The sequence below is a fragment of the Pithys albifrons genome, chromosome 9 (assembly GCF_047495875.1).
Source record: "Pithys albifrons albifrons isolate INPA30051 chromosome 9, PitAlb_v1, whole genome shotgun sequence".
NCBI lineage: Eukaryota > Metazoa > Chordata > Aves > Passeriformes > Thamnophilidae > Pithys > Pithys albifrons.
In genome coordinates, this window is record NC_092466.1 from 9,276,900 (window position 1) to 9,300,383 (window position 23,484).

General features: G+C 37.5%; 1 protein-coding gene across 3 annotated transcripts; it reads right to left on the bottom strand.

Annotated features, from left to right (window-relative positions):
- Nucleotides 1-1,962: 1,962 nt before the first annotated feature.
- On the bottom strand, nt 1,963-23,484 carry CASP7 (caspase 7). 3 transcript variants are annotated; one of them, XM_071563419.1, is made up of 7 exons: nt 23,415-23,484; nt 22,068-22,168; nt 7,342-7,490; nt 6,373-6,501; nt 5,726-5,901; nt 4,117-4,255; nt 1,963-3,572 (listed from the first exon to the last, which is right to left on the bottom strand). In XM_071563419.1, exons 2-7 carry the CDS (start codon nt 22,166-22,168, stop codon nt 3,349-3,351), a joined length of 918 nt encoding a protein of 305 aa, XP_071419520.1. In that variant the 5' UTR covers nt 23,415-23,484; the 3' UTR covers nt 1,963-3,348. The 3 variants fall into 3 exon arrangements, with proteins under 3 accessions (XP_071419520.1, XP_071419519.1, XP_071419518.1); XM_071563418.1 differs by having other exon boundaries at nt 23,231-23,473; XM_071563417.1 differs by having other exon boundaries at nt 23,219-23,473.

A 23,484-nucleotide genomic window follows, 5' to 3' on the forward strand; every position in this document is an offset into this window, starting at 1 on the left:
AAAATACACACATTTGAGGAAGCAATAAATGTATCCCATACAGAAAAAAGCCTGAAGACAGCTAGTTTAGTTGGTTCAGCTTTCTGAACAGTCCCTTCATTTCCCCTGAGCTGTGTCTAAAGCATAATATCCATCCATGACTGGAGGATAAAGCAACATTAAGAACACTAAAAAATCATAAAAGTACCATACAGTGTAGCCAACTTCAGATTTAAAGAACAGCATTTACTAAAACATACAATAGTGAAGCAGGATTTTCCATTATGCCTATGGCATTATAGGGTCACTGTCAGTTTTGGTTATAATATAAGCGAATTTAGTGGTTTCACACAGTAAACCATTTGGGTAATCCTGCAGATGTCACGGGAATTGCTTTTAGATAGAAAACAGCTATAAACCTGATTAGGATAAAAATCTAAAATGCCCTACAGTTCATACCTGGCCTTGCTCAAGTGAAAAGGTCAAGCTTCCTCCTTCTGAACGGGTTCCTCCAGGCACTTGGGCTGGCACAGCCCTCAGCACGTAAACATCTCCAGTCAGAGTTGATGTCTGTCAGCAGGAAATTCTTTTCTTAAATAATATTAATGGTTTTGTGGACATGATCTGAACATGATCTGGACATGATCCTTCTAGCAGAGACACTGGTCCTGACACAAGGGAATGTTTTTCTCTCTTTCACTATTACTCTAAGTTATCTTTCCAAGTTCTTTCCTCTCTGGCAGTGCCTTCATGTATTTTATGCTGATCTTTGTGTCTCTCATACACTAGAAGTAGCCCAAAGGTTAAGATTCAGCCTCAGTTTCTTCCTTTTGTTGTCAGCCAGCAGGTAGAATTACTGTGCTCCTTTGAGGCACACTATCAGCTTCTTCCAGGAAACCTTTGGTCTGCCAGGAGAGCTCTTGCAAACATTTGAGAGTGCCTTGTTGGCTTGCGACATTATAGCACTGAAGAGCTTCAAATAAAATTCCTACTTTAACTTTTACTTAGACAGTTTCTATTTCTCCCACTAGTTCAAAAGTCCCAAGCTGTCCTTATTTAGAGTCTATCATGATAAATGTCCAACAAAATCTGATACAGGCTCATGCCATCCAACTTTTAATTTTAAACAAGTCCAGTGAGGGAAATAGTTTTCTTACTCATAGAGAGAACTCATTATTAGTAACTCTGATTTTTCCTCAGCAGTCCCTTGTAGGCTTGACCAAGGGACTCTTTCTAGTAATTTTTGTATTTCCCCAATGCTTGGAAATTTGTTAAATATTTTTAAAAATAAAATACCATTCTCAAAGAACCTTTAGAAAAAAGCACCACAAGAGAGGAAATGTGTTCCTTACCTGTTGTGCTGTTACATTCCTTGACATTATTTTAAAAACTTAAACCAACCTGTTTCAGAGGCCCTACTGGCTCCTTTATTGTTCCCAAGGCTCTCTACCTTCAGAGCCACAATGTATCTGAATAAAAGCATAGTTTTAGAAACAGGGGAATATTATTCACAGCAACTCAAACCCAGGCTAAACCTTAAACAAATAAACACTAATGAACTATGAAAACACAAAAGACCTTGCAGATAAGTAACCAATAGTGAAATGTTGACTGGTCTAATTTCTCATGGTAAACCACAAATTGTGCTGATGACAGAAAATAGTTTAAGATGGAGCTGTTTGCCAAAAGTAATAGGAGACTAAACAATTTACTTTATAAACGGCAAGATGGTGAATCACTGGTAGATCAGGATATGTCCATTAAAATATTTTCAATAACTTCAGTACTGTAAGAGAGGATGTGGCCTGCCCAGCCCCGGTCACCCAATGCCACATTACTTTGTTACTTTTTAAAAGACACTAAAACTTCTCTTGAAAAGATGCCAGAGACCATCTGCATTCTTGGGTGAGAAATGTACTGGAATGTATTTTAGTTGGTTTTCACTTCACCAAATTGAATGCCAAACAAGCAGAGATACATAGGAACTTTAAAAAAATTTAAAGGCCTTTATTGCTGTAATGCTCAATACATTCATAAAACAACCATTTAATTATTTATTTTAAAAAACTGTAAATTTGACTTATGAAAAAAAAAATGTCTCACTATGTCACAGTATTTGTAAGAAAATAAACAACAATTTGGTAACTTGGCCTTAATGGTATGCACTTATTTTCTTAGAAGATTGCAAAAGAATGTAGAGTACATTAACTGTGAAAAAGGTGAACAACTCATCATTTATCAGTTTAACCAAATCATTAAACTTACTTTTATAGAGCTAGCTAGCATGTATAAAGAGCATATAAAAATAGGAATATAAACATCATTGACATAACTCTAAAACACAAGATCAGGACGATACAGTAACTAAGAAGGCACTCCTGGTTTCTGAGTCAAGTAAGAATTTCCAGTTTTGGCAAAACTCCTCACAGATAGAAGTTAAATCTAAACATACATTTGTTACTGGAACATAGAATTCTATTGTTTTAACATTAAATTGTAATGTTTTATAACAAAGCCTTGTCATCAACTTTCTGATGGTTCAAAAATTCTGAATCAACAAGCATTCTCATTTGTGCAAGCAGAAAAAACTGCAATACCATTGTTTCAAGTTGTTCTATCAGTCCATTGTCATTTGCAATGCAAAAATCTTTACAATGGCACTTTAATAAGGCATCATCCAATTAAATTCTGCCAATCTTTTACAAAGACTTTAATTCTGATTTTTCTATTTTCTGTATTTCCATACTGTTCAGTTAAGTCAACAACAAATACTGATTTTTTTCATATATTCATCTTATGCTAGAGTGATAACTGAGTAAATTGACTTCCACGTTCAGCACAGAGCAACCATTAGCCTTCATTAAATAATGTTCCTTAAAAGGAAATTAATTTATTGGACTAAGAAACACCCTTTTAAATAGCTACAAACTGTTTTTCACTGGACATACCCATAATATAATGGTCTTTGGCAATTTCCGAGGAGGTTATGTTTCCATGAGCTAGCAGTAAAAGAGAAGTGTCCTGATTTTATTTTTTTTATCCTTAATTTACAATCTGCTTTCTGGGAAAAATCTTTATGGGTCAGGTAGCTGACTCTCAGAACACCTTCAGGAGCCATAACACAGGACAGCCACACTAAGGGAAATAAAGATACAATAATTAGTAATAGCTGTCCGGCTGGCCCCTAGCATTTACTTCTTCTTTAAATATTGCATTTTGTCCATCCATCAGATACCCCAGCTTATACAATATAAAAAACTAGTGTCATTACATTTCCGTTATTAAAAATGTGTTACTCCTGTTTATAATCAAATCTCCACCCAAAACCATATCCTGACCTTTCACCACTGGCTGCATTAAAATACACTTTCAGAAGTAAAGTTCCTTTGTGAGCATAGAGACCACACAGGGAATCTGCTTCTTCTCACTGAAGCGAGGATCATCCGACTGGGATTCAAAATTTGTGGCAACCACATAGTTGACCCGTGTGAGGATCTGCATGATCTCAAGTTGTTTGCCATGCTCATTTAGCACAGAGCACAAAGACTGCACAAACCAGGAGCCTCTTCCAGGATTTCTCCAGGAGTAATAACCTTACAGGAAAGACAAGTAAGAAAGTACATTGGATTATTTTTGCTCTTTTATGTGAAAGATTCTGAGCAAAGATTAAAAATGCATACAAAGAAAGCTTAACTCTTATCACCTGTGTCACTTCATTAAAGTTGAGAATAATGTGTATTAACTCTAAACCTCTCACTACTAAAGCACTATTCTACATTTTGGCATTTGGGAAACTGCAAGAAGTAAGATTTCACAGGTTTTCTCTCTAAGAGTAAGTTTTATGCTGTAACAGCTCCTCTTCCTGCCTTCATCACATATTCAACATACTTACTGAACTGGGGTATGGAAGAAGAGGATTTCCAGAAAACAGTACTGCCTTTGCCATGTGTAATCTCCTGTTTCCTCTACAGCCAGTGTAAAAGGGGGGATACAACACACTGGCCCAATGTACACTGGGCTTCTGCGTTTTGTCCCCTAGTGCACAGTGTAACATCAATGAGGGTCCACCTACAATTCAATCAACATGGACGAGGAGGTTTCAGGCTTCTATCCCCACCCTGACCCTCTTTTCTTTACCTGGCACTGTGGAATATGCAAACAGAAAATCTGCTTCTACTGGGATTTTGTATCTTGGGTTGGCATCTGTTTCCAGAGTGTCATTTGCAGGTCCAGAGTCAGTTTGGATACCTTCATCAAATTCAGAACCTCTGCATGCCTGAAAGTAGAGAAGACAAATAGAGTTTGTCCAATAAGGAGAAACAAGGTGTTAAAACAGTAAGTATTCATCAATATTTTTAATGGATTCAGTTTTAAGCATTTTGTATTTTAAGCATTAAGTATTTTGCAGGTATTAGAAACAGAAATGCAATTCTGGGGGATATTCAATTGTTCAGTGACAAAGTTACTATCTTAACCATTTTTAAATATAAGGGAGGTAAGGGTGTTGAGGCTGTATATCTCATTTGTTTGACAAAGTACCAAGGCAGCATTAGTTTATTATAACTATGATTAGTTTTACTAGTCTAGAGTCATTCTCAGCACCCAATTACTACAAAATACCTTCTGCAGCACAACTTCTGGACATTTTCTTTACAGTGGACTACACGTGGTCATTGTTCTGACATGCACTGCTGTAGCACTGTATTTCACAAAATAACAAAATCACATCCTGAGATCATCTAGTGCCATTCCCCCTTCTCAAGCTGGGAGAGCTACAGCTGTACAGGTACATGTATGGTTGGATTTGAAACATCTCCGCAGGTGGAGACTCTACAGTGTGGACAACTAGTTCTAGTATATTTTAGTTTTAATATTTTTACATTTATTTCTTTTATTCTTAATTTTCTCTTAAACATGGGTTTATCTAAAGGGCACATTGAGACAACAGGTTGCTAAGTTTCAGCTCTTGGTCAGCAGCTTTGACTGACAGCTCTTGCAAATGAATAGCTTACATAACAGGGCTGGTTGCCTTTATTAACATAATTTTAAAGGTTATAAAGTAATCATTCCAAACTTACAAGTAAAAGAAACATCACTTTAATAGTATGAAGAGTCTAAAACAGACACAGTTTTGACTTTGAGGTTGAGGATTAATTGATGGAACAGCTTAGGGAAAACCACATCTGCTGCAAGTCCCATACACAAATAATACTATGATAAAAAAGGGACTTCATCCCTGTGGTATGTCAGTTAATAGTTTGAAACAGTTGTCTTTACAAGTTTAACTAATATAGAATTATTATATGATAATTTAAAAATGCAATACAAATTTTTAGGCTGCAAGGAAGGGAAAAAGAAATTTTTAGCAGAATTCAGTAATTTGTAGAGGCAACTTTAATTCAAAGAGATGTGGACAGTAATATTCCCACTGATAAACATGTGCAGTCCTTAGCTCTGTCTGCACAAGAGGGAGTTTATCTTTCTGCTTTTAAGTTCATATATTACCAAGAGAAACCATGTACAAAATTACAGTGATGTGCTTTACATCTGTGAATCTCATATGTAAATTATCTATTAAAAACAAACAAGTCAACCATGGAAAACTTCTGTCAACACACTTCTTCCCAACATATCTCCATCAACATTCAGTAAATTAACCTGCAGGGCTTTTCTAGAGCAGACAACCAACAGAGCATGTTTTCCCCACTGCAGCAGTAGGACACTATATTTACCTTAGGGCTATTACCTGAATGAAAAACAATTTGGGTTTGCCTATAAGGCTTTTACACTTGTCTCCTCTGAATAGTGCAGTCAAACTCTTGATAGCCATGGGGCCATCTGTGCCATAGATGAGTCCCTCTTCCCCATGGCTCAGAAGGATACAGGCAAAACAAGCAGCATCACTGTGATTCTCCTCGGCAGCTACAAATCAGATACTTTTTAGTCAGAAGGCAGCAACATTTTAAATGAAAATATTTAGCAAACACATTCTTCTGAGACTAAATATACACTGGGCCTCTAATGGAAGGCATGACAAGGAGACGATAAAGATGACAAAACCCAGTTTTTACAACACAATGAGTACCTTGATTACATGGATACATTCCTCACTTGACTCTGAGTCTATCCCACTGGAATCAATAATTTGAACTCATTATCTGATTAGACAAGGCTCTTCACCTAACAGAACAGATGCTTCAGAAGAACACTGTGCACTTCTGCAGTGATGTTGGAAGAAGAGGTGGGGAATTAAGCCTAATTCATTCAGAAACCAAATCTCTCTATACAGAAAATTGCATGTGTGGAGCCTAAGCAATCTGTTCTACTTTAACCTGCTTTGAGCAGGCAGAGGTCTGTTCCACTCTGAATTATTCTACAATTCTAAATTTTTACCTTGCTTCAGTAATTTCTCCATATCATCACGGCTTCGGTCATTGTGTATATGAACCTCAAAACCTAAGTTTTTAAAACTCTTAGCCAGATCTCCAGCATCTTTATCAGTGCCATTCCGTGTGCCCATTCCTGCCGGAAAACACAGAATATGGTTGAGTGCATATTACACAACTCAAAATAATTCACGTGTTCAAAGGTAAATTTTTAGGTTTGCAATTGATAAACCTAAAGTGTCATGGTGACATGTTTTTAAAACAACCCTCTAACAGCAGTGAGAACAAATTGTGAGACTCTAAAAATAATGCAACGTTCAATGTAAACACATCTCTTATGCTGAAAAATGCTGGCATGTCTTCAGCACCTTGCAACATAGGACCTCTGTGGATGATTCATCTCCTTTTGGTTATGTAGTGCAGCACAGGTGTCAAGCACCCCATGGAAAAACTGTTGAAAAGAATCCCTATGATACCCAAAAAAAGGAACTGATTTACAGTCTCTGGAGAAAACGAATTAGTGAGTTTACCAAGTGTGTAGAAAAATCCTACAAAGTTGATTATAATACAAGTATCCGTCTACTTTGGAACAGTATGTGGTCTGAAAAGTTAAACGCAGGAGTGTGAACAGAGCACAGCTACAGCTATTCGCTTTTGTAACTCACAGCTGTAGCTTAGGGACAGAGAATTTTTAACATGGTTGCAGGTGCCAAAGTTCAAATTCTAACAACACAAAGGTTGAGTGTGAAATTGGTAGAGCAAGGAGACATGGTCTTTAAAACATATACTGCAAAGAAGTAGAAAAGAGTCATTCCAGTACAAGGATGTACTAGGAAAAGTTTAGGAACAACTGTTTATCAAAAAGGCTAAATATATTCATTAAAATTTCATGTCCTAAAAAGAAAATGCTTATTGATTAAAAAAAGTATAAAAATTCTGCAGCCTGTAATGAATATCATCAAAGGAAGAACAGTACCTGTTTTGTCTTCAAAATTTTTGTTGTTTATAATGATACATTTGCCAACTTTCTTGTAGTCCATATTATACTGGAATGTGGGTGTAACAATTCGGTATTGATTACTGAGGGAAGGCTTTGGCTGTTCTTCTTCTCCATTCTTCTTTTTTCTGTGTGACCCAAATGAAATTATTGTTAGTGACCAGTCACATGCATGGCCTATTTATCGTAATTCAAACCATTTGTGCAGCCCTACCCAATGTTTTTTCTTCTCTAATGTTTGTTTTCTTCCTTCAAGGCATAAAGATCTTGTGATTTCCATGAAGTGATTATTGTGTGTGTTGGATTCTGATGAGGTAAAACAACTCTAGAGTGGACTGCAGCCAACAGCAGGATACTCAGATCCTGACCCACAGATAAAACAAATGGCCTAAACATGAAGTCAGGCTGGCAATAATCTTTTGCAAACTGTTTCTGGACATATTTTACTGTAAGTAATTAATGAAAGGACATAAAGATTTCCCATAATAACTATTCCAAGCACATGAAGATATGCCACTTACTCAGTGATGTGGTAAGATTTGTTTACTCAGTCACCATTCTCCCTAAATTCTCTGATGATTAAGACTAAGCAGTAAGTCGTTTCTAATGATAAAGGTTATAAATGTGAACAGGTCATGTGTTAATTTGGTCTGCCAAATCGCAGCCTGAACCTATGCAAGAACTTGAACACATTTTAACGTAATCATAGATACCTGAACTTCAAATAAAACCTAAGAAAAACCAGCCCAAACCAAAATGGATTACATTAAATGATTATATTAATAAATATTCTCTGGCTGTATGACTGTGTACTGACCTTTCTACTATGTTCAGGAGTCTTGGATTGGATTAGAAAGAGATGTAAAGGGATAACATGGGTATTACTCACCGATTTATTCTAAATGAAGTATTAAAACCAAATCAATTCCAGTCAACATGCACACCTGATGCATGAGCATGAGGAACTTTGCAGTACTTGCTTTTAGAGGTAGACTTTTTGGTCCAAGCAGGTGGCTTCGGGTGTTGTTAAGATCTCCTCAAACAGCACTGAAGCCTGTGAGAGCCTCTAAAGGGTCTGATTCAACCTCAGAATTATAAGCAAGATTTGGAGCAAGCTTAGTTAGAAACAATGCTCAGAAAAGGGCAGGAGAAGTTACTGGCATCTCTCTTATGTGGTCCAGCATCCTGCTTCCAATAGTATTTGTGGCTGATGTCTGAGAGGAAAACAGAACCTACTTTCACAGCACAACAACCTGTATAATACAGTTTGGCTTTAACAAAATTAGATTTTCCATATAATCTCAATTAATTTAGGTACTTTCACTATTCTAACTCTAACATCTTTCCAAAGGATTACTAAGCTCATTGCTTCAATAATAGCTTATAGACATGATATTGCTGCAAATCAATTAAATTTTGATTAGGTAATCTATTTTCTTACCTGACTGATTTAACAATGGTTGTCTCTGTTTTAAGTGTCCTCTTTTTTATTACTAAAGGACAAGACTAATTGGAACCCATAACAATCCTACTTTAAATGATTCATCACGTATAAATACTACTGCAATTCAATTTTAAAACAGTTTCTTCTTATCATTGAGTGTTGTCATGTTCTGTTATAAAGGGCCAAATTAAATGACTGCACCTGGCAGGCTTTCTCTATATTTCTTTTACATGTGACCACCCTAATATCATCTCTTCTTTTAGACTCTCTTAGAGACTACAAAACAAGATATTGAATTTTGGATTATTTATTTAATATTGGATTTTGGCTGATAGTCTGGAAATACAGGGTTGTTTTCTGACAAACTGCAAAACTGGTATTCTCCTCGCAAACTGCTTCTTGAGGGCCCTGGGAACAATAATTAAATATGCTTTGCCCCAAGAAAATATTTTAACAATTTTAAATAATTATTCAGAGCGGTATGATGTTAAAATTACATCCGGCTTTCAAAGAGATCTTGGATTCTTATTTTAACCTAAAATTCCCCCAGCCCTTCATCATCAGACAGCTCTCTGGAAAAGAGAGAAAAACAAATTTCAAACCAACAAATTACCACTGAGGCAATTCCTCAGTCCATAAACTCAAGTTTCTACAAATTTGTCTGGCTTCACTGATTTCCTAGAAAAGTTGTATGACTAACAGTGGCTGTTACACAGAATAGGATATTTTCACGCAGATTGTACACACATTTCTGTTTGTCGAACCCATGAACAGCTGTGAACACTCGGGACAGATCCACATGAGCAGTACGGGATCATGTTTGCACCGTCTGCTCTCCTAAAATGCTGCAAGTGCCCTAATTCTAGTCCAGAAATCAGGCAGCCAGGTTACCCCACAAAAAGCCTCACTGAAAACAGCAGATGGGGTTAAGTGGTGTAATAACACAGTCACACAACTTCTCTGAAACCACTTCACTTCCCAGTTCAATAGTTTGTGCTCATTCATGCAGAAATACTCGTGAGTGTAAGGGATGTAGCTACTGCTGCTGGTATTCTCAAAGGCACGCCAGAGCTCTGTGCTGGGCAATGTCAAATGTCACAGACAAGCCTTGGCAGCACAGTAGTGCACATAACTATAATTTCCCCATTCCTTTACAGAGGATACTATGGTTTTGTTCTAATGATTCCTCCCAAGCTGAACAGGTTAATGATACACTAAAAAACCACAGCATGCTTTGTAGGGTTATGCCTATCATTTCTTTATTGGCAGACAAGAAAAAGTTCCAGAAATCTTTTGGTATCAGTCCAAACTGAATGAATAAGGAAACAAACATTGCGGAGTGTACTTATCCTGGGCCTGCAGTCCAGACAAAAATTCCCTTTTGAAGATTCTGTTTCCTGTGCCAACATAGCATAATATGGGAATTGCCTGACTGGAATAAACTGACCATATGGTGTCCAATCCTTCAGTTTCAACAAGCTAAATCAGACCTTGTAATAATGACTAATGAAGTAATAAAATGTAATAATCAATCCTTAAGGGAAATGCCCTGTCAGTGACAGACTGGCTTATGATTGAAAGCCTAAAGCTTTATGTTCTAAACTTTGAACTGGACACCTGTTAATATAAATGTTTACTGCTGTTGTTCTTATTAAGCTTTCTAATCACTGTATTTTCTGAAAGTCTTTCCACAGGTTAGTTATGTACTATTACAGAATGTCTTAAACTATGTGCCCTCGGTTTTACTTCATTCTGCTTATCTCCAGTGTTTTCAACTTCCCTCTTTGGGGATTCAAACTTGCCCTGACTAAATAGAAATTTCACTTTTATGACAGTTATCTCATTCTTCAGCTCCCAATTACAAGTGTGCCATAACTCCCCACTCTGCTAGTGGTCACTGATCCTACCCTTGGACAGAAATATTCTTCCTATCAGTGCTCTCACATGTCCTCCCACTTTGGTCGAGAGTTCAGCAAAAGTGAATCTCCACTCTGGCACTCTGATAGAGCTTGCATGTTTTCACCCTTACAGTGTCTTTAAATCCAGGCCTCAGGCTTGACAACAGTATGTCTGGGAATGTGATTTCATCAAATCTCGATTCAATTGGTGTCAACCCTGTGAATATCATTATTATCAACTTCTCACTTTCCAAATATAAAACTAATGTTATCCATACCATTTATCATTTTGTTATTGAACTTTTAAAAAGTAACAGTCAAATTTCTTATCACCACGAGTGGCTAAAATTCTGTCAGAGTCAATGGAGATAACATCACTTGCACCAGTAGTGGAATTGTTTGTCTAAAGAACTGCTACTCACCCTAACAAGTTTTCTTTTCTCTTACACGTTGGGTAAGTTATGATTTCAGTATGATGCAAGATTTAAGTATAAAAGTATCACTAATAACATTTAACTATACCTAAAGATTCTTTAGGAAAAAAACCCATAAAATAAAGCAGTGTCTCTGAGTGCATGAGATTTTATCTCCTTTGGCTTCCTTTCTATTGGCACCTTCCTGCAATTCTGGTCTGCTTTAACTACATGGACCCCTCTTGGAAGAACACCAGAATAATGAAAGGAAAGTTCTCAAGAGAAGAGTGGATAAAAGGGAAACATTAGGGAAAAAATGCAGTCTCTAGGGTAGGTACTGTTACACACATTCATTCAAATAACCTCAACATTAACAATGATTGAAAAGAGGATGATACTATCTGACAGACCATAGAGCTCTTCCAAAAACATGAGCTGCTTGGCCACAAAAGCAATGTGACACTTAGCACAAACTAAAACCAGCTTTTCCTGGAAAAGGACAGTCAGTTAAATAGCTTTTGAGGTAGAGGATTAGATGAATAAAGGCAAATTTCACAATCATCACTGCCCAGTCTCAAGATGGGAGGAGTTTCATGATTGTTTTAGGGTTTTTTTCTGTTTGTTTGCTTTTCAAAGAGGAAATTACTGTGTTAATCAAAATGAACTCTAAAAATGATATCACAGAGGGGTATCCAGGCTTTGAAAACGTTCTCTCCCAGGAAAGTTAGGGACTTTTGTTGCTGTACTGAAAAATGCAAGCAGGTAACAAAACCACTACAGTTATAACACTATCCAGCTTAAGGAAGTTGACATTCAGTGGTGGGTAGAAAAGGCTTTACTGATTCCACTCATCTTTATTTGAAGCACACATACACAAAAGAAGAGAACTCTGTCTTTGCTCTATGCAGTTCAGTAAATTTGGGCTTTATTTGATAAGGAGTATCTGAGAATATTACAATAGTTTTTACTCTGTCTTTAATGTAATGTGCCATCATATGTAATTTTTGAATGATTGATAGCAGGTTCCTTTTAAAAAGAAAATTTGCCTTTAAAAGCATGGTGTTTTTACAAAACATGTAATTTCAGGATCTCTTCCAGAGTCAAAATGCTTTTTGGGATTGGAGAATAGTTCTGTTCTAGTTTCTGTCACATTGTCAGCTTTTCTGTTGAGTCCAAGAAAGTTTACAGCAGTGGCACAGTGACAATGTTCACAGAACAAATATTCTCAGGTAATCCATCAACATCTACCAGAACTTCCATACAATTCTTGTTGTGGGATGCAATGTATCTTGAAAGTGTGATGCTCTTTACTTTCTTTCAAACAACTGAGATGGTGCCCTTATGACTTTTACATCTGGGGCCTCTTTACAGGCTTCATTTAAATAAATTCCCCATTAAGTTACAATATTGTGGAGAAAGTTACAATATTGTGTATGGGACAATACATTAGTTTTAAGACCTCTGAAGAAACTTATATAGCCTATATTGCTGATCTATTTTTATGCAGTTTGTGTGGCTCTAAGCTGCTCTTTCTATCTAAAAACCCCCACTCCTTACAGTGTTGCACACAGAGTATATATAAATTATGTTTGTGAATACTGCTCATCACAAGTGCTGTTTGCTGGGGAAAAATCCTGGATTGGACTTTACTTAAATAGATTGTTAAAGGATAGACAGAAAACAGTGAAAATACAAAGAGGATTGTGTTTGAATTCACAAAGAATTGCTAAATTACATCTAGTTACATCGAGTGTGTTGGAGACCAATTTAGAGCTATTCTTCCAAGAGCCAAAGAGAACAGAAAACAGAATTCATAAAGCAGACATTTATTTTCAATATTTCAATATATTCAATATTTTGTTCTACATTTGTACCTTAGACTCAATAATCAGCGGTCTATTCATATGTCTGATGCTTTCTCATGATCATGAATTAGTCTTACATCTACATAACCTTCTCTCCAAACCACCAGCTTTAATACTTTTATTCAGATTTAATACTTTTATCCAGTCTAATTTCACCATATTTAGTACACCCCTAATTACTGTACGCTCTCCCCTCCTTGATTTTTATTTCAACTTGAAACCTATTGGCAATAACAAGCAAAAGACACTTGTTAAACCTGACTAGAGGTTTTTAAATCTTAAGTTCTTTAAGGTAGACTCTTTGTTCTTTGTCAGATCTGTTTTGGTAATGTCACACAGATCTAGAGCTGCATACAAATAATAGATTATCCTGTTGCCTTTTTTCATTAATATTCTATCAGGTTGGCAGCAGCAACATTTCTGGACCAGAAGAATGTGTCACTATTTGAACTGTCTTTTATAAAAATGAATATTCCTTGACTGTTAAAAATCAGAAGGCATAAATTATATGGGATAATGACTAAACCAGAAGGTCTAAACCAAATGCTAAAACTGTATTACAGTGCATTTGAAGGTGAGATCCTGGCTCACAAACTAAGAAGGCAACATGCTGGAACACTTAGGAAAGCCTGTGGCAAACACTGAGGAGCCACTGCAAAAGACACTGGCATTTGGGAGACCTTCATTCTCTTTCCAATCTGTCATGTGCTATGGCCTCACAAACTTGTTTTCCTGAATTAGTTATTAGCAAGTGATTACTGAATTTGATAGATGAGCACCAACAAAATAACCAGTCCTTAGAAGGCTTTTAAAAAATATATTCCAGACAGTTGTCAAAAGAAAATGTTAAAAATTTTTAATAATAAATCAGTGCGATTATTTCAATGCAATGGAAAGTCTTCATTTAGAAGAGACAAGAAAAGGGGTTTTACGAAACTGCACATAAAAGTTTGTCCAGAAGATCTAAACATTACTTCACCTATTTTTGCTTACTATGGTGAGCAGATGTCTTACAAAAAAGGCATGAAAACTGACAGTTGTGATTGAGAACAGCACATAAACATAAACAACACATTACAACACACACACACACACACACAAACATTAAAACAAAAAAACAGTCAAGTGATCCTAGATTTCTGTTCCCTCTCTTGGTCTTGTTTTGCCTGGTAAAGAAATTTAAAATTACAGTGCAACACACTAAACTGATCATACTGGAGTCTGAAGTTCATATTTATCAATGATATATAAAGTCTGTGCAGCCCTTGCATATTTATATGCTACTTTTCTGAAATGCCTAAACTTTGCAGGTCAGTTTTGGGAAGGGGCAGAAGAAAGGGACATGGTCAGCATTCTAACTAGAACACCCCAGCCCCTGAGGAACATGCTCCACTTCCCTCCTGGGAGCAGGCCTACCAAAAGCAACAGGACTAGGCAAGTAATAAAATAATGACTGCTTGTAAATGTCCTCACAAACAGAGCCATAAGAATTATTTAGCCTTCAGCTGCTTTTTCAAAAGCCTTAAGCTTGCATGAACCTGAAGCTAGGAAGCCACTAGAGCAGTACCTCTTGTTCCCTTGGACACCCATGTCCCAGCCCTTCTAATAATTGTAAATACAGTAATTCTGAACAGAAAATACTGCTATAGCAGTTTTGAAAGAAAGGAGTTAGTTAAACAATGAGATTATTTCCTTCAGCTTACAAAGATAATAATAGAGATGGGATGGACCTAAACTATCATTATTAAATTCTCTGCCCAAGACTGAACTGAGCTCATTCATCCAATAAAACTGTATCATATTAAAAACCTGCTTTTGTTCTTGTTATGACATATGTAGCAGTACTATTACAGATTTCATAGAAAATCTACAAAAAAAAAGACTTTTTTAAGGAAATCCTTGCATTTCCCTAAGTTTCCTGCAGCATGCCATATCATCTCCAACAGTAGAACAAAGATTGTATATTTTAAGACTATATGCTAGCTATGCTTTGCCCAATTAACTTTGTGAAAAATAATAAAAAACCCAAAATGCTCAGCTAGGAGGGATATGTTCTGTTATCCACTAAGACCCAACTGTTGTGCTCTGGATGGAGAACTGAGTGTAAATTGTGCTTTCACTGCTGAAAAACTTTGGGAAAGTAACTCCCTCTCTCCTGGTGTTAGATTTTCCATTACAAAATGCAGCATAAACAAACTTATTTCATAAAGCAATTATAGATCATATGACTTCTTTCCAGAGGGTAATAGTGGCCAGTACTTTTCTGGGAGGACTGGCTGGTACCCCAGTGATCTGTGCAGCCCTTCAGAAGGACTCTGACAGATTGGAGAGATGGGTAGAGAAGAACTGTCTGAAATTCAAAAAAAGAGTCCAGCACCTGGGGAAGAATAACCCCATGCACCCAACCTTGATTTCTGCACATCCCTGAAAAGAGAAAACTGCTAGTGCCAGCACATGATTATTTAACATTAACTGCAAGAATGACAGGGCAGCAGAATATGGAATTTCATATTCTCATATACATAGTTCACAAAATATGGCATTTTCCCAAAGTATCTTACAGCCCTAAAGGTCTCTGGGACCTTGGCTTAACAGGCCAGCTACCACAGCTCATCACACTACAGCTACTCAGCTGAACTACACCAATGGCTATTTGTGTGTTCCTTTGAAACCACAATCTAAAGTGTATTAGCTTGAATCCCAACAAGGCCTCCCCTACCACAAAGCCATACAACTGCAACAGCCTCAGATGTGAACAAAACCAACTAGTGGGTCACAGCAGTAGTGCTAATTGCAGTAATTGACTCACCTGAGTGTGAGCACACTTCATTTGATCTCTTGCAAAGCAAGGCACAAACAAAAATTAAGTAGTTTCTACAAACCTGCACTTTTGTTTGATGTGCAGAGTATCTTTTAGATTTACACTCAATCTTTTTTTTTTAAGATCAATTTATGGATCCATCGGATTAATTTATGAATTCTTTGCTTACAAAAAGTGTCTCCTATCTTCTGACTTTCCATCACTTACTTGTTCATATAGTACAATACATATTTGTATAGTATAAGCAAATTATATTTCAACTTCAGTTAGAGAAACTAAATACATTTTAAATCCTTCATTACAAGACATTTTTCAGACCTTCTTGCAGCTTTTTTGTGCCATTTCACTTTCACACCCATCTCCAATTAAGAGGCATGATCTTCACTAAGAACCTTGAAAACAAGAGAAACTCAGTCCAGGACACCTGAAAACTCACTTTGTGATGAATAGAGTTGAGCTGTTTGAAAGAACAAGCCTCAGACTACAACTTTGGAAATATCTTTTGGTGTTCTGATAGTTAACATCTAGATAAGTCTTCCTCTCCTTTTAACTATGTGCTAGTGATGACCTTCATATATAAAATCAAAACCAGTTTTATTATATACAAATGAAGCAGACTAAGTACACTGGGACTAAGCCAGCTGCACTTTGTCCAAAAAGTTTCAGTGGAGACTTAGGTCTAATATTGTCCACAGTTCACAACAGTTAAAAAGAGAAAAAAAAAAAAAAAAAGAACCCCCCCAAAAAACAGGTAGCATTACCCTAGTCTTTGTGCACTTAATATTTTAAGGATCACTTACAACCTACATGACAATTTTCTGGTGTAATGTCTGCAAAACAGAGTAAATTCTGAACTCTCAATCATTAGTTTGTAATTCAGATTCAGCTTCCCAATTAGCTGCATGACATCTGCTGTGTAGGCCTCACAATACTGTATACAACACAAGGGTCGAATTCAAAAGATAAATTTTTACAAATAAAGAATTTTGCTTGCTGAAAGGCTTTCTGCTCATTTCTAGAAAACCTGCACAGACACACCTTCCATGGGTGTTCTGGAAACTGAAATCTTGCATAATCATATCCTAGGTAGTATAATGTACATAGGCAATTGATAATTATGTGCAAAAAAAAAAAAGATGGAGTTTCTCTTACCTATCACAGGTACCAAGAGCAATTAACAGGTATATATGGATTGCTTGGAAAATTACTTAAAATAGACCAACCTCTTTAAGCACTATTTTTCAGAGAACACTCTGGAAAGGATTAGCAATTGCAAAATGCCAGTGGAGTTACAATTAGCCTGCAATAAGCACTGAAACCAAATTCTTACAGGGTATTAATTCATGAGATTTCCAAACAGGTGGCAGAGAAGGAAGGAGATGAATAACATTCCACAGTACCTTGGCTCATCATCAAATGGTACTCCACACTGCATCTGAAAACAGCTTCAGCTTGTCCTCAAGAGCAAGTCTGATGTTCTTTGCTAATGCTGAGCCCACCATGCTCAGGGTTACATTGCAGAGTGGCACAGGATGCTCTGTGTGCTCCGGCCCAAAGATTCCCATGTGTCAGCAGTGGGTCACGCTGGACTGTTCTGTGGGGCTATTCAAACCCCTGCAGCCATCACCCTGCAGGCTGAGGTCATGCAGGCCTGACCTACCTTTGCTGACACGCGGAAAACACGCTCCCATCACTCTGATTCTGTCACTGCTCCTGTGTGAGAGCAGAGGAACACAGAGCAGAGGTGGAGGTGGGACAGCAGACTTCCCTCTGACACATCCTTCCTCCTTCTGTCAAAACTTGATCCACCATTACTACAGTATTTACACAATGAATGCTTCTAAGAAAATAATGCAAATTAACTGGCAAAGTTTACAAAACCCTTCTGTACTTTAATTCATAGAACTATTTCCTCCTACATATTTACCCAAAGCAGTTTTGGTTTATTATAAATTTGGTTTAAATTTCTTTGGACTACTTTGAAAGCTTAAACTAGACACTATATGGCAGCTGTCCTCCAAATTTTGGATGATACAGCCCAGAGTTTGTTGAAATGAAGGAAATAAATTACTACACTGAAAAGTAATTAGGATATTTGACTGAGATTACTGCAGATACAGTTCCTGGATAACCCAGTGTTTGCTGTGCTTCACAACATAAAGTCTCTAAGGAGACTGGAAACAAATATTGTGAATTAATGAGTTCTCATAATTTAGACTAGATACTATTTCAAGGTACTTGAGCATTTCCTATGTGGTACATCCAGTAAGTGTCCCAGGGAAAGTACAAGCACTGACCACAATTTTCACTCACTGTTAAATACTCTCACAGTGTTCTCCACAAGCTGAATTCCAGATCTAACAAAAATTACATTAAAAAAATAAAAACCTTCTCACTTAAAAGAGAGTAATAAAAATGAAACATCCCTATTGTTCCATGTTACAGTCTCTTTATTGTCTTTGTAGGAACAGACTACAGATTACTTCTGAAACTTAATGTTCTGTGCTTTGGGATGAACATAAAATACAGATATTTAGCTTTTGCTAAGCAGAACCAACAAACTCCAAACAAAATTAAAATTATGTTGTGATAGATTTTGGAATTATGACAGTTAAAGAACAGACTAAGGTGCACAGTGATTTGCTTAGAGCAGTAAGGGAAACATGACACTGAAACAGGAGGTCACTTCAGACATATGACTTGCAGCCCAGAGCATAACTTCAGATAATGATTCATGAGCTGTTATTTGTTTTAAAGTAATTTGCTATTTTTAGTCTATCTAAGGATAAAAAAGATTATTTCTCTTAGTAATATTTACTTTGAAAGGTCTGTAGTATTCTGACACTAGAAAACTCATAAAAGATCCACATTTTTAATTTTAAAATTGTGAAAGTTATTATAAAAAAGATGAGTCATGATTTGAGGAATCACCTGTATTTGAACACATTCATTTTAAGGCAGGAACACTTGATATTCATGCAGTGGAGGTCAATACAGTTTCTTCATAAGCAGTGCAAGCAGTAGGACTTTTTCAACAAAACAAGCAATTAATCTGTAAGATCAGTGTACTGGGTTTGTGAGACCAAGTTTTGGTAGCGAGGGGACTATAGGGGTGGCTTCTGTGAGCAGGTGCCAGAAGCTCCTCCATGTCCAAAAGGGCCAGTGCCAGCCAGCTCCAGGATGGACAGTGGTAGTGCCTCTGGGATAACCTACTTCAGGAGGGGGAAGAAAAACCCCACTGACAATTTCAGCCAGAGAGGAGTGAGAATATGTGAGAGGAACAACTCTGCAGACAGAAGGGCCAGTGAAGAAGGAGAGAGAGGAAGTGTTCCAGGCACCAGAGCAGAGATACCCCTGCAGCCTGTCGTGCAGAGCACAGTGAGGCAGCGGTGTCCCTGCAGACCCATGGAGGTCCACAGGGAGCAGGGAACAATTCTATTAGTTTCTAACTCTTACATAAAAAAATTGAAATACATGTTTGAAATCTGCAGCTTAATCATTGTTTAACCATGTTTTAAACTTTTGTTGTGCACAGACTTGCCAGAGTGTATCCTGCTATTTCTGCTTCTGAAACATAACTTTTTGCTCCACTGCAATGCATCCTAATTTTTCCTCCCTTTTTGGAATAAGGAAAATTGATACCCTCCTGCCATCTAGTGGCTATAAAAAAACTGGTACCAAACACTGCTGGCAGATCCTAACCCAAAACTTCTTCCAACTCTTTTCCTGGCCAAATAGTTTTTCCTCACCAATACTAATTAAGTACTAGGACTTTTTCGAAGAGAAGGAAATACATGAAAGGTAATTTCCATGAACTGTTGAGCAGTCAGAAGAACCTGTCTCCCCTGGTATGTTCTGAGCCTTATGGCCTGTGTGCTAAAGGAGGCTCACAAACATCTCAGAGAGACATGCTGTAGTGAGTGAGATTTTAATTTATTTCTATTTACTGCTCTTGTGAGAGTAAAGTCGCAGCCAGAGAGTGGCAAATTGAAGCTGTGAAGCTACTGGAAACAGCTGGTCTTTCTGCATATTTTTGAATGCAGTTTCTCACCGCTCTGTTCTCTCAAATTAAAACTGATGTGCTTATTTAACAACACAAGTTACTTGTTTCCCTATTGGACTTACATATTTTAAGCAAAAGTAAATGAAACACAGCACAGAACTTCACTGAAAGTACTGCACAGCTGGTAAACAATGGGTTGCTAAAACAAAAAGCAAAAGGGGACAATAAAATTGTAGTCACTCTATGGCTTCCTGGGTATCTTATTTTACAGGTATCACTTCATGTTGCCAAAATGAAGCTTTGGAAATCAAGACACAGAGCCACACTGGTTCAAGTAAAAATACATCTAGCCTAGTATGTGGTACTGACTAGTCATGAGTTTGAAGAAAGCAAAGAAATTGGGTACAGAATATATTCTCACAGAAATCTGATTTAGGAACATCTTGCACCAAAGACATTAACATTGATATTCCCACTGGACATTTCTTCCACTAATACATCTAATCTTTTTTGAACTGATTTAAAACCTTGCCATCTGCATATCCCATGACTCTAAGTTCTACAATGGCATTCTGCACTATGTGAAAATCACATCTTAGCAGTTTATCACATGAACTGTTTATTGGATGTCCCCTAGATTTTCTGTGAGGCACAAAAAGTTATTCTCTCTTCACTTTCTCCTTCATTACAGTTAAAACTTTGGATCATACCCCACCGTCATTTATCCTCTCACATTGTTCTCTCTTTCTTCAAGTCAAAAAGTTTTAGTTTTTATAAGACAAAGACTTTGTCACTGTGCTTGAATTTTTAAGACCTTCATTCTCAATCACCTCATTTACTCTTTAGGCAAACATCACCTTCTTCAAGAAACTCATAGATTTCTCAGACTTACTTCTTTCTACAAAATCCAAGTTGAATCTTTTCAATTACCTCATATTTAATCTGCACATTTTTTTACTTCTGAAGGAAAATGCTTTAAATTGTAACTTCAAGAAGTTCCCTAAAAATGAATGCCTCAAACTGATAAACAGCCAAATTATTTGAAAAATTTTGTACAGAAAAAAAGTGAGAAATGCTGATTATTGCCTTTCCTTTGGGAATTATTAACTTTGAGTTGCATAATTTAATATTAGTGTTTGCATATCACCTCTTATAAAGAAGACCAATTCAAATACTACAACACATACTTCATAAAGTTTAAAAGAAACCTTTGAAAAATGTTCAGCAAGATTTAAAAATAAATGTTGCACTTGTCTATTTTTTAAAATTAATAAAGCACATACACATCATGAAACATATTTGAGGGATGAGACAGAGAAAGTACAGTGATTTTCTTAACAGCACATCAAAAGTCTTCTAAGACTAAAGCTTCTTCAATTCTCTCACAGATTTGCAACCCCTATTAAACTCATGGAATAAACAGCAAAAATAGAAGTATATTCTCCATATATTTTCTCTGAATTACACTGGTCACTTGAATGTAAATGTCCAGTAGTAAAAAAACCCCAAATCTCTCTGTAAATACATTAGCCTTTGTATTAAACACCTCTTGCAAAATCTCACTAAATCTAATGTGAGGTAGCCATTTACTGACATTCAACAGTATTTATAAACTTTGCATGTTCATTTTTCATGTTTTGCATTTTCAATCACATCTACCTCATGTTCTCAGGAGTATAGCAAGCAGTAAACAGTTCTTCCTTCCTACTGATTTAATGAAAGTAAGCTTATACTTCAGTGAGACAACTATGCTTTAAAATGAAAGGCTTTTAATGTATTCTATAATGGGCTACATCCTTAGACTTGGTGAGGCTTCTTTGTGCTACAACCTACATGGCACATCCAGGCTTTAAACTCACTTAAATAGTCAGCAGGGGATTCCAATGATGCCAGAGATTAGCTGAGCCAAATGCAGTAAAATTAATGGCATATTTAATTCCCAGCTCCACCAAAGGGCAATGTTTAAGATGGAGGACTATAATTGATGCTAAATTAAGTTAGTGGTCTCTTGACTGCCCAATAAAACTTATGTGAGATAGTACAGGTCTCCCTATAGGGAGTTACTATAGAGAAATGCTGCTTCAAGGTACAGACCAGATACATTAAACCCATACAACATAAACCCTCTCCCTATCCAGGTCATCTATGACTTTGTGGACATGGCCAACTGAAGAGCAAATCAATCCTTTCTATGTTTCTATGATTAGAAGGGCAGCATGATAGCTGGTACAACAAGAACAGGAATAAAACTAGTAACTTACTTTCCAAAAAGTGAGAATCTGCTACTTCTGTCTGGCCTTGCATCAACTACATCTTCACCTCCCTCTTGAGCAGAGTGGTCACCGTGCAAATCTTCTGACATCTACAAATGAAAGTACAAGAATGTAAGTGTGCCTCAGTGAACATTAACATTTTAGAAACACTTCTATAAACGAAATCACCAGACACGTGAGGTTGCTAGTCAGTTATACACTTTATAGTACTCCATCAACTAAAGTGGTTACAGAATACTGGCTCGGAATGGAGATGCATTGCACATGGGCAGCTGCCTGTATTACCTCAGGGCAGTTCCCACAAGGAACTTGTCTAAACTGCCCTCAAAAATGCAGATTAGAGTAAAATTAAAAAATAATTTTATGGTGAAAGATCACAGAATAAAAGAACAGAGTCACAGAATAAAATCATGTAATATTCTGAGTTGGAAGGGACCCACTAGGATCATCAAAGTCCAGCTCCTGGCCCTGAACAGGACAGCCTCAAAGAATCACACCTGAGAGCATTGTCCAAATCTTATGACTAATTCCAAGAAAATTTTTCATGGTCTGGAAAGAATTATATTGGAATGAAAGGAAGGGCAACCAACATCAAAACATTTGTATTTGCAATTCTACTCAGTACTAAATCACCTAGAGAGCTTCCGTGTTTTCATTTGCATATATAGTCAAACGTGCGTAAGTGAAAAATACCTGTATTATCTACCATGGATGGTTTTAATTAAATTTAGAACATTAAGCCGAAGGAAAACTACCAGAAGGAGTAGTTTTTCTGAGAGCACAGTGCTCTCGGCGCAGGGACGGCAGCGCAGGGCAGCGGGAGCGCAGCATCCCCACTCCGCTCACGGGGGATGCGCTCAGCCATCCTGTCCAGGTCCGGCTCCAGACTTCCATAAGGAAAAGCAAGAGTGATCCCCACCCCTTCCCCATAACTAGGCAGAATGAACTAGATTTTATCACACATTTAGTGAGCAGACCCCAAGTTTAAAGATAGCTTGAAAGCCATCCCGGAGACCTTGCAGCATCGGCTCAGTGACCCCAGGGCTGCGGGACACCGGCCCAGGTCTAGGAGCACGCTTAGAGTAACAGCAGGCCCCAAAAGCTGGGGGTCTATAGTCGGTTAGGATCAACAAACTCACTTTTAAACCAACCCGTTACAAAGCGAGGAGCGCAGGCCGCGGGTGGGGCAGAACCGGGAGGAGCGCGGGGGCTACCCCGGGACGGCGGACCCACGGCCAGGGACGGGAGCGGGGACAGCACGCCGGGCAGGAGCGGGGCAGGAGCGGGGACACACGGAGGGGCCGCGGCGAGGAGGGCTCTGGGGCCGGGTCTTGCCTTGGCGATGGGATCCGGCGAAGCTGCAGCAACAGCGAAAGCGAAACCTAAAGCGAAACCTAAAGCGAAA

Excerpts from the sequence above, each read along its gene's own strand:
- CASP7 (XM_071563419.1), bottom strand. The coding sequence starts at position 22,168 with ATGTCAGAAGATTTGCACGGTGACCACTCTGCTCAAGAGGGAGGTGAA. Across the intron at positions 5,902-6,372 it reads GGAGAAATTACTGAAGCAAG|CTGCCGAGGAGAATCACAGT; the intron begins GTAAAAATTTAG and ends TCTGATTTGTAG. Across the intron at positions 4,256-5,725 it reads CCAAATTGTTTTTCATTCAG|GCATGCAGAGGTTCTGAATT; the intron begins GTAATAGCCCTA and ends CTCTACTTTCAG.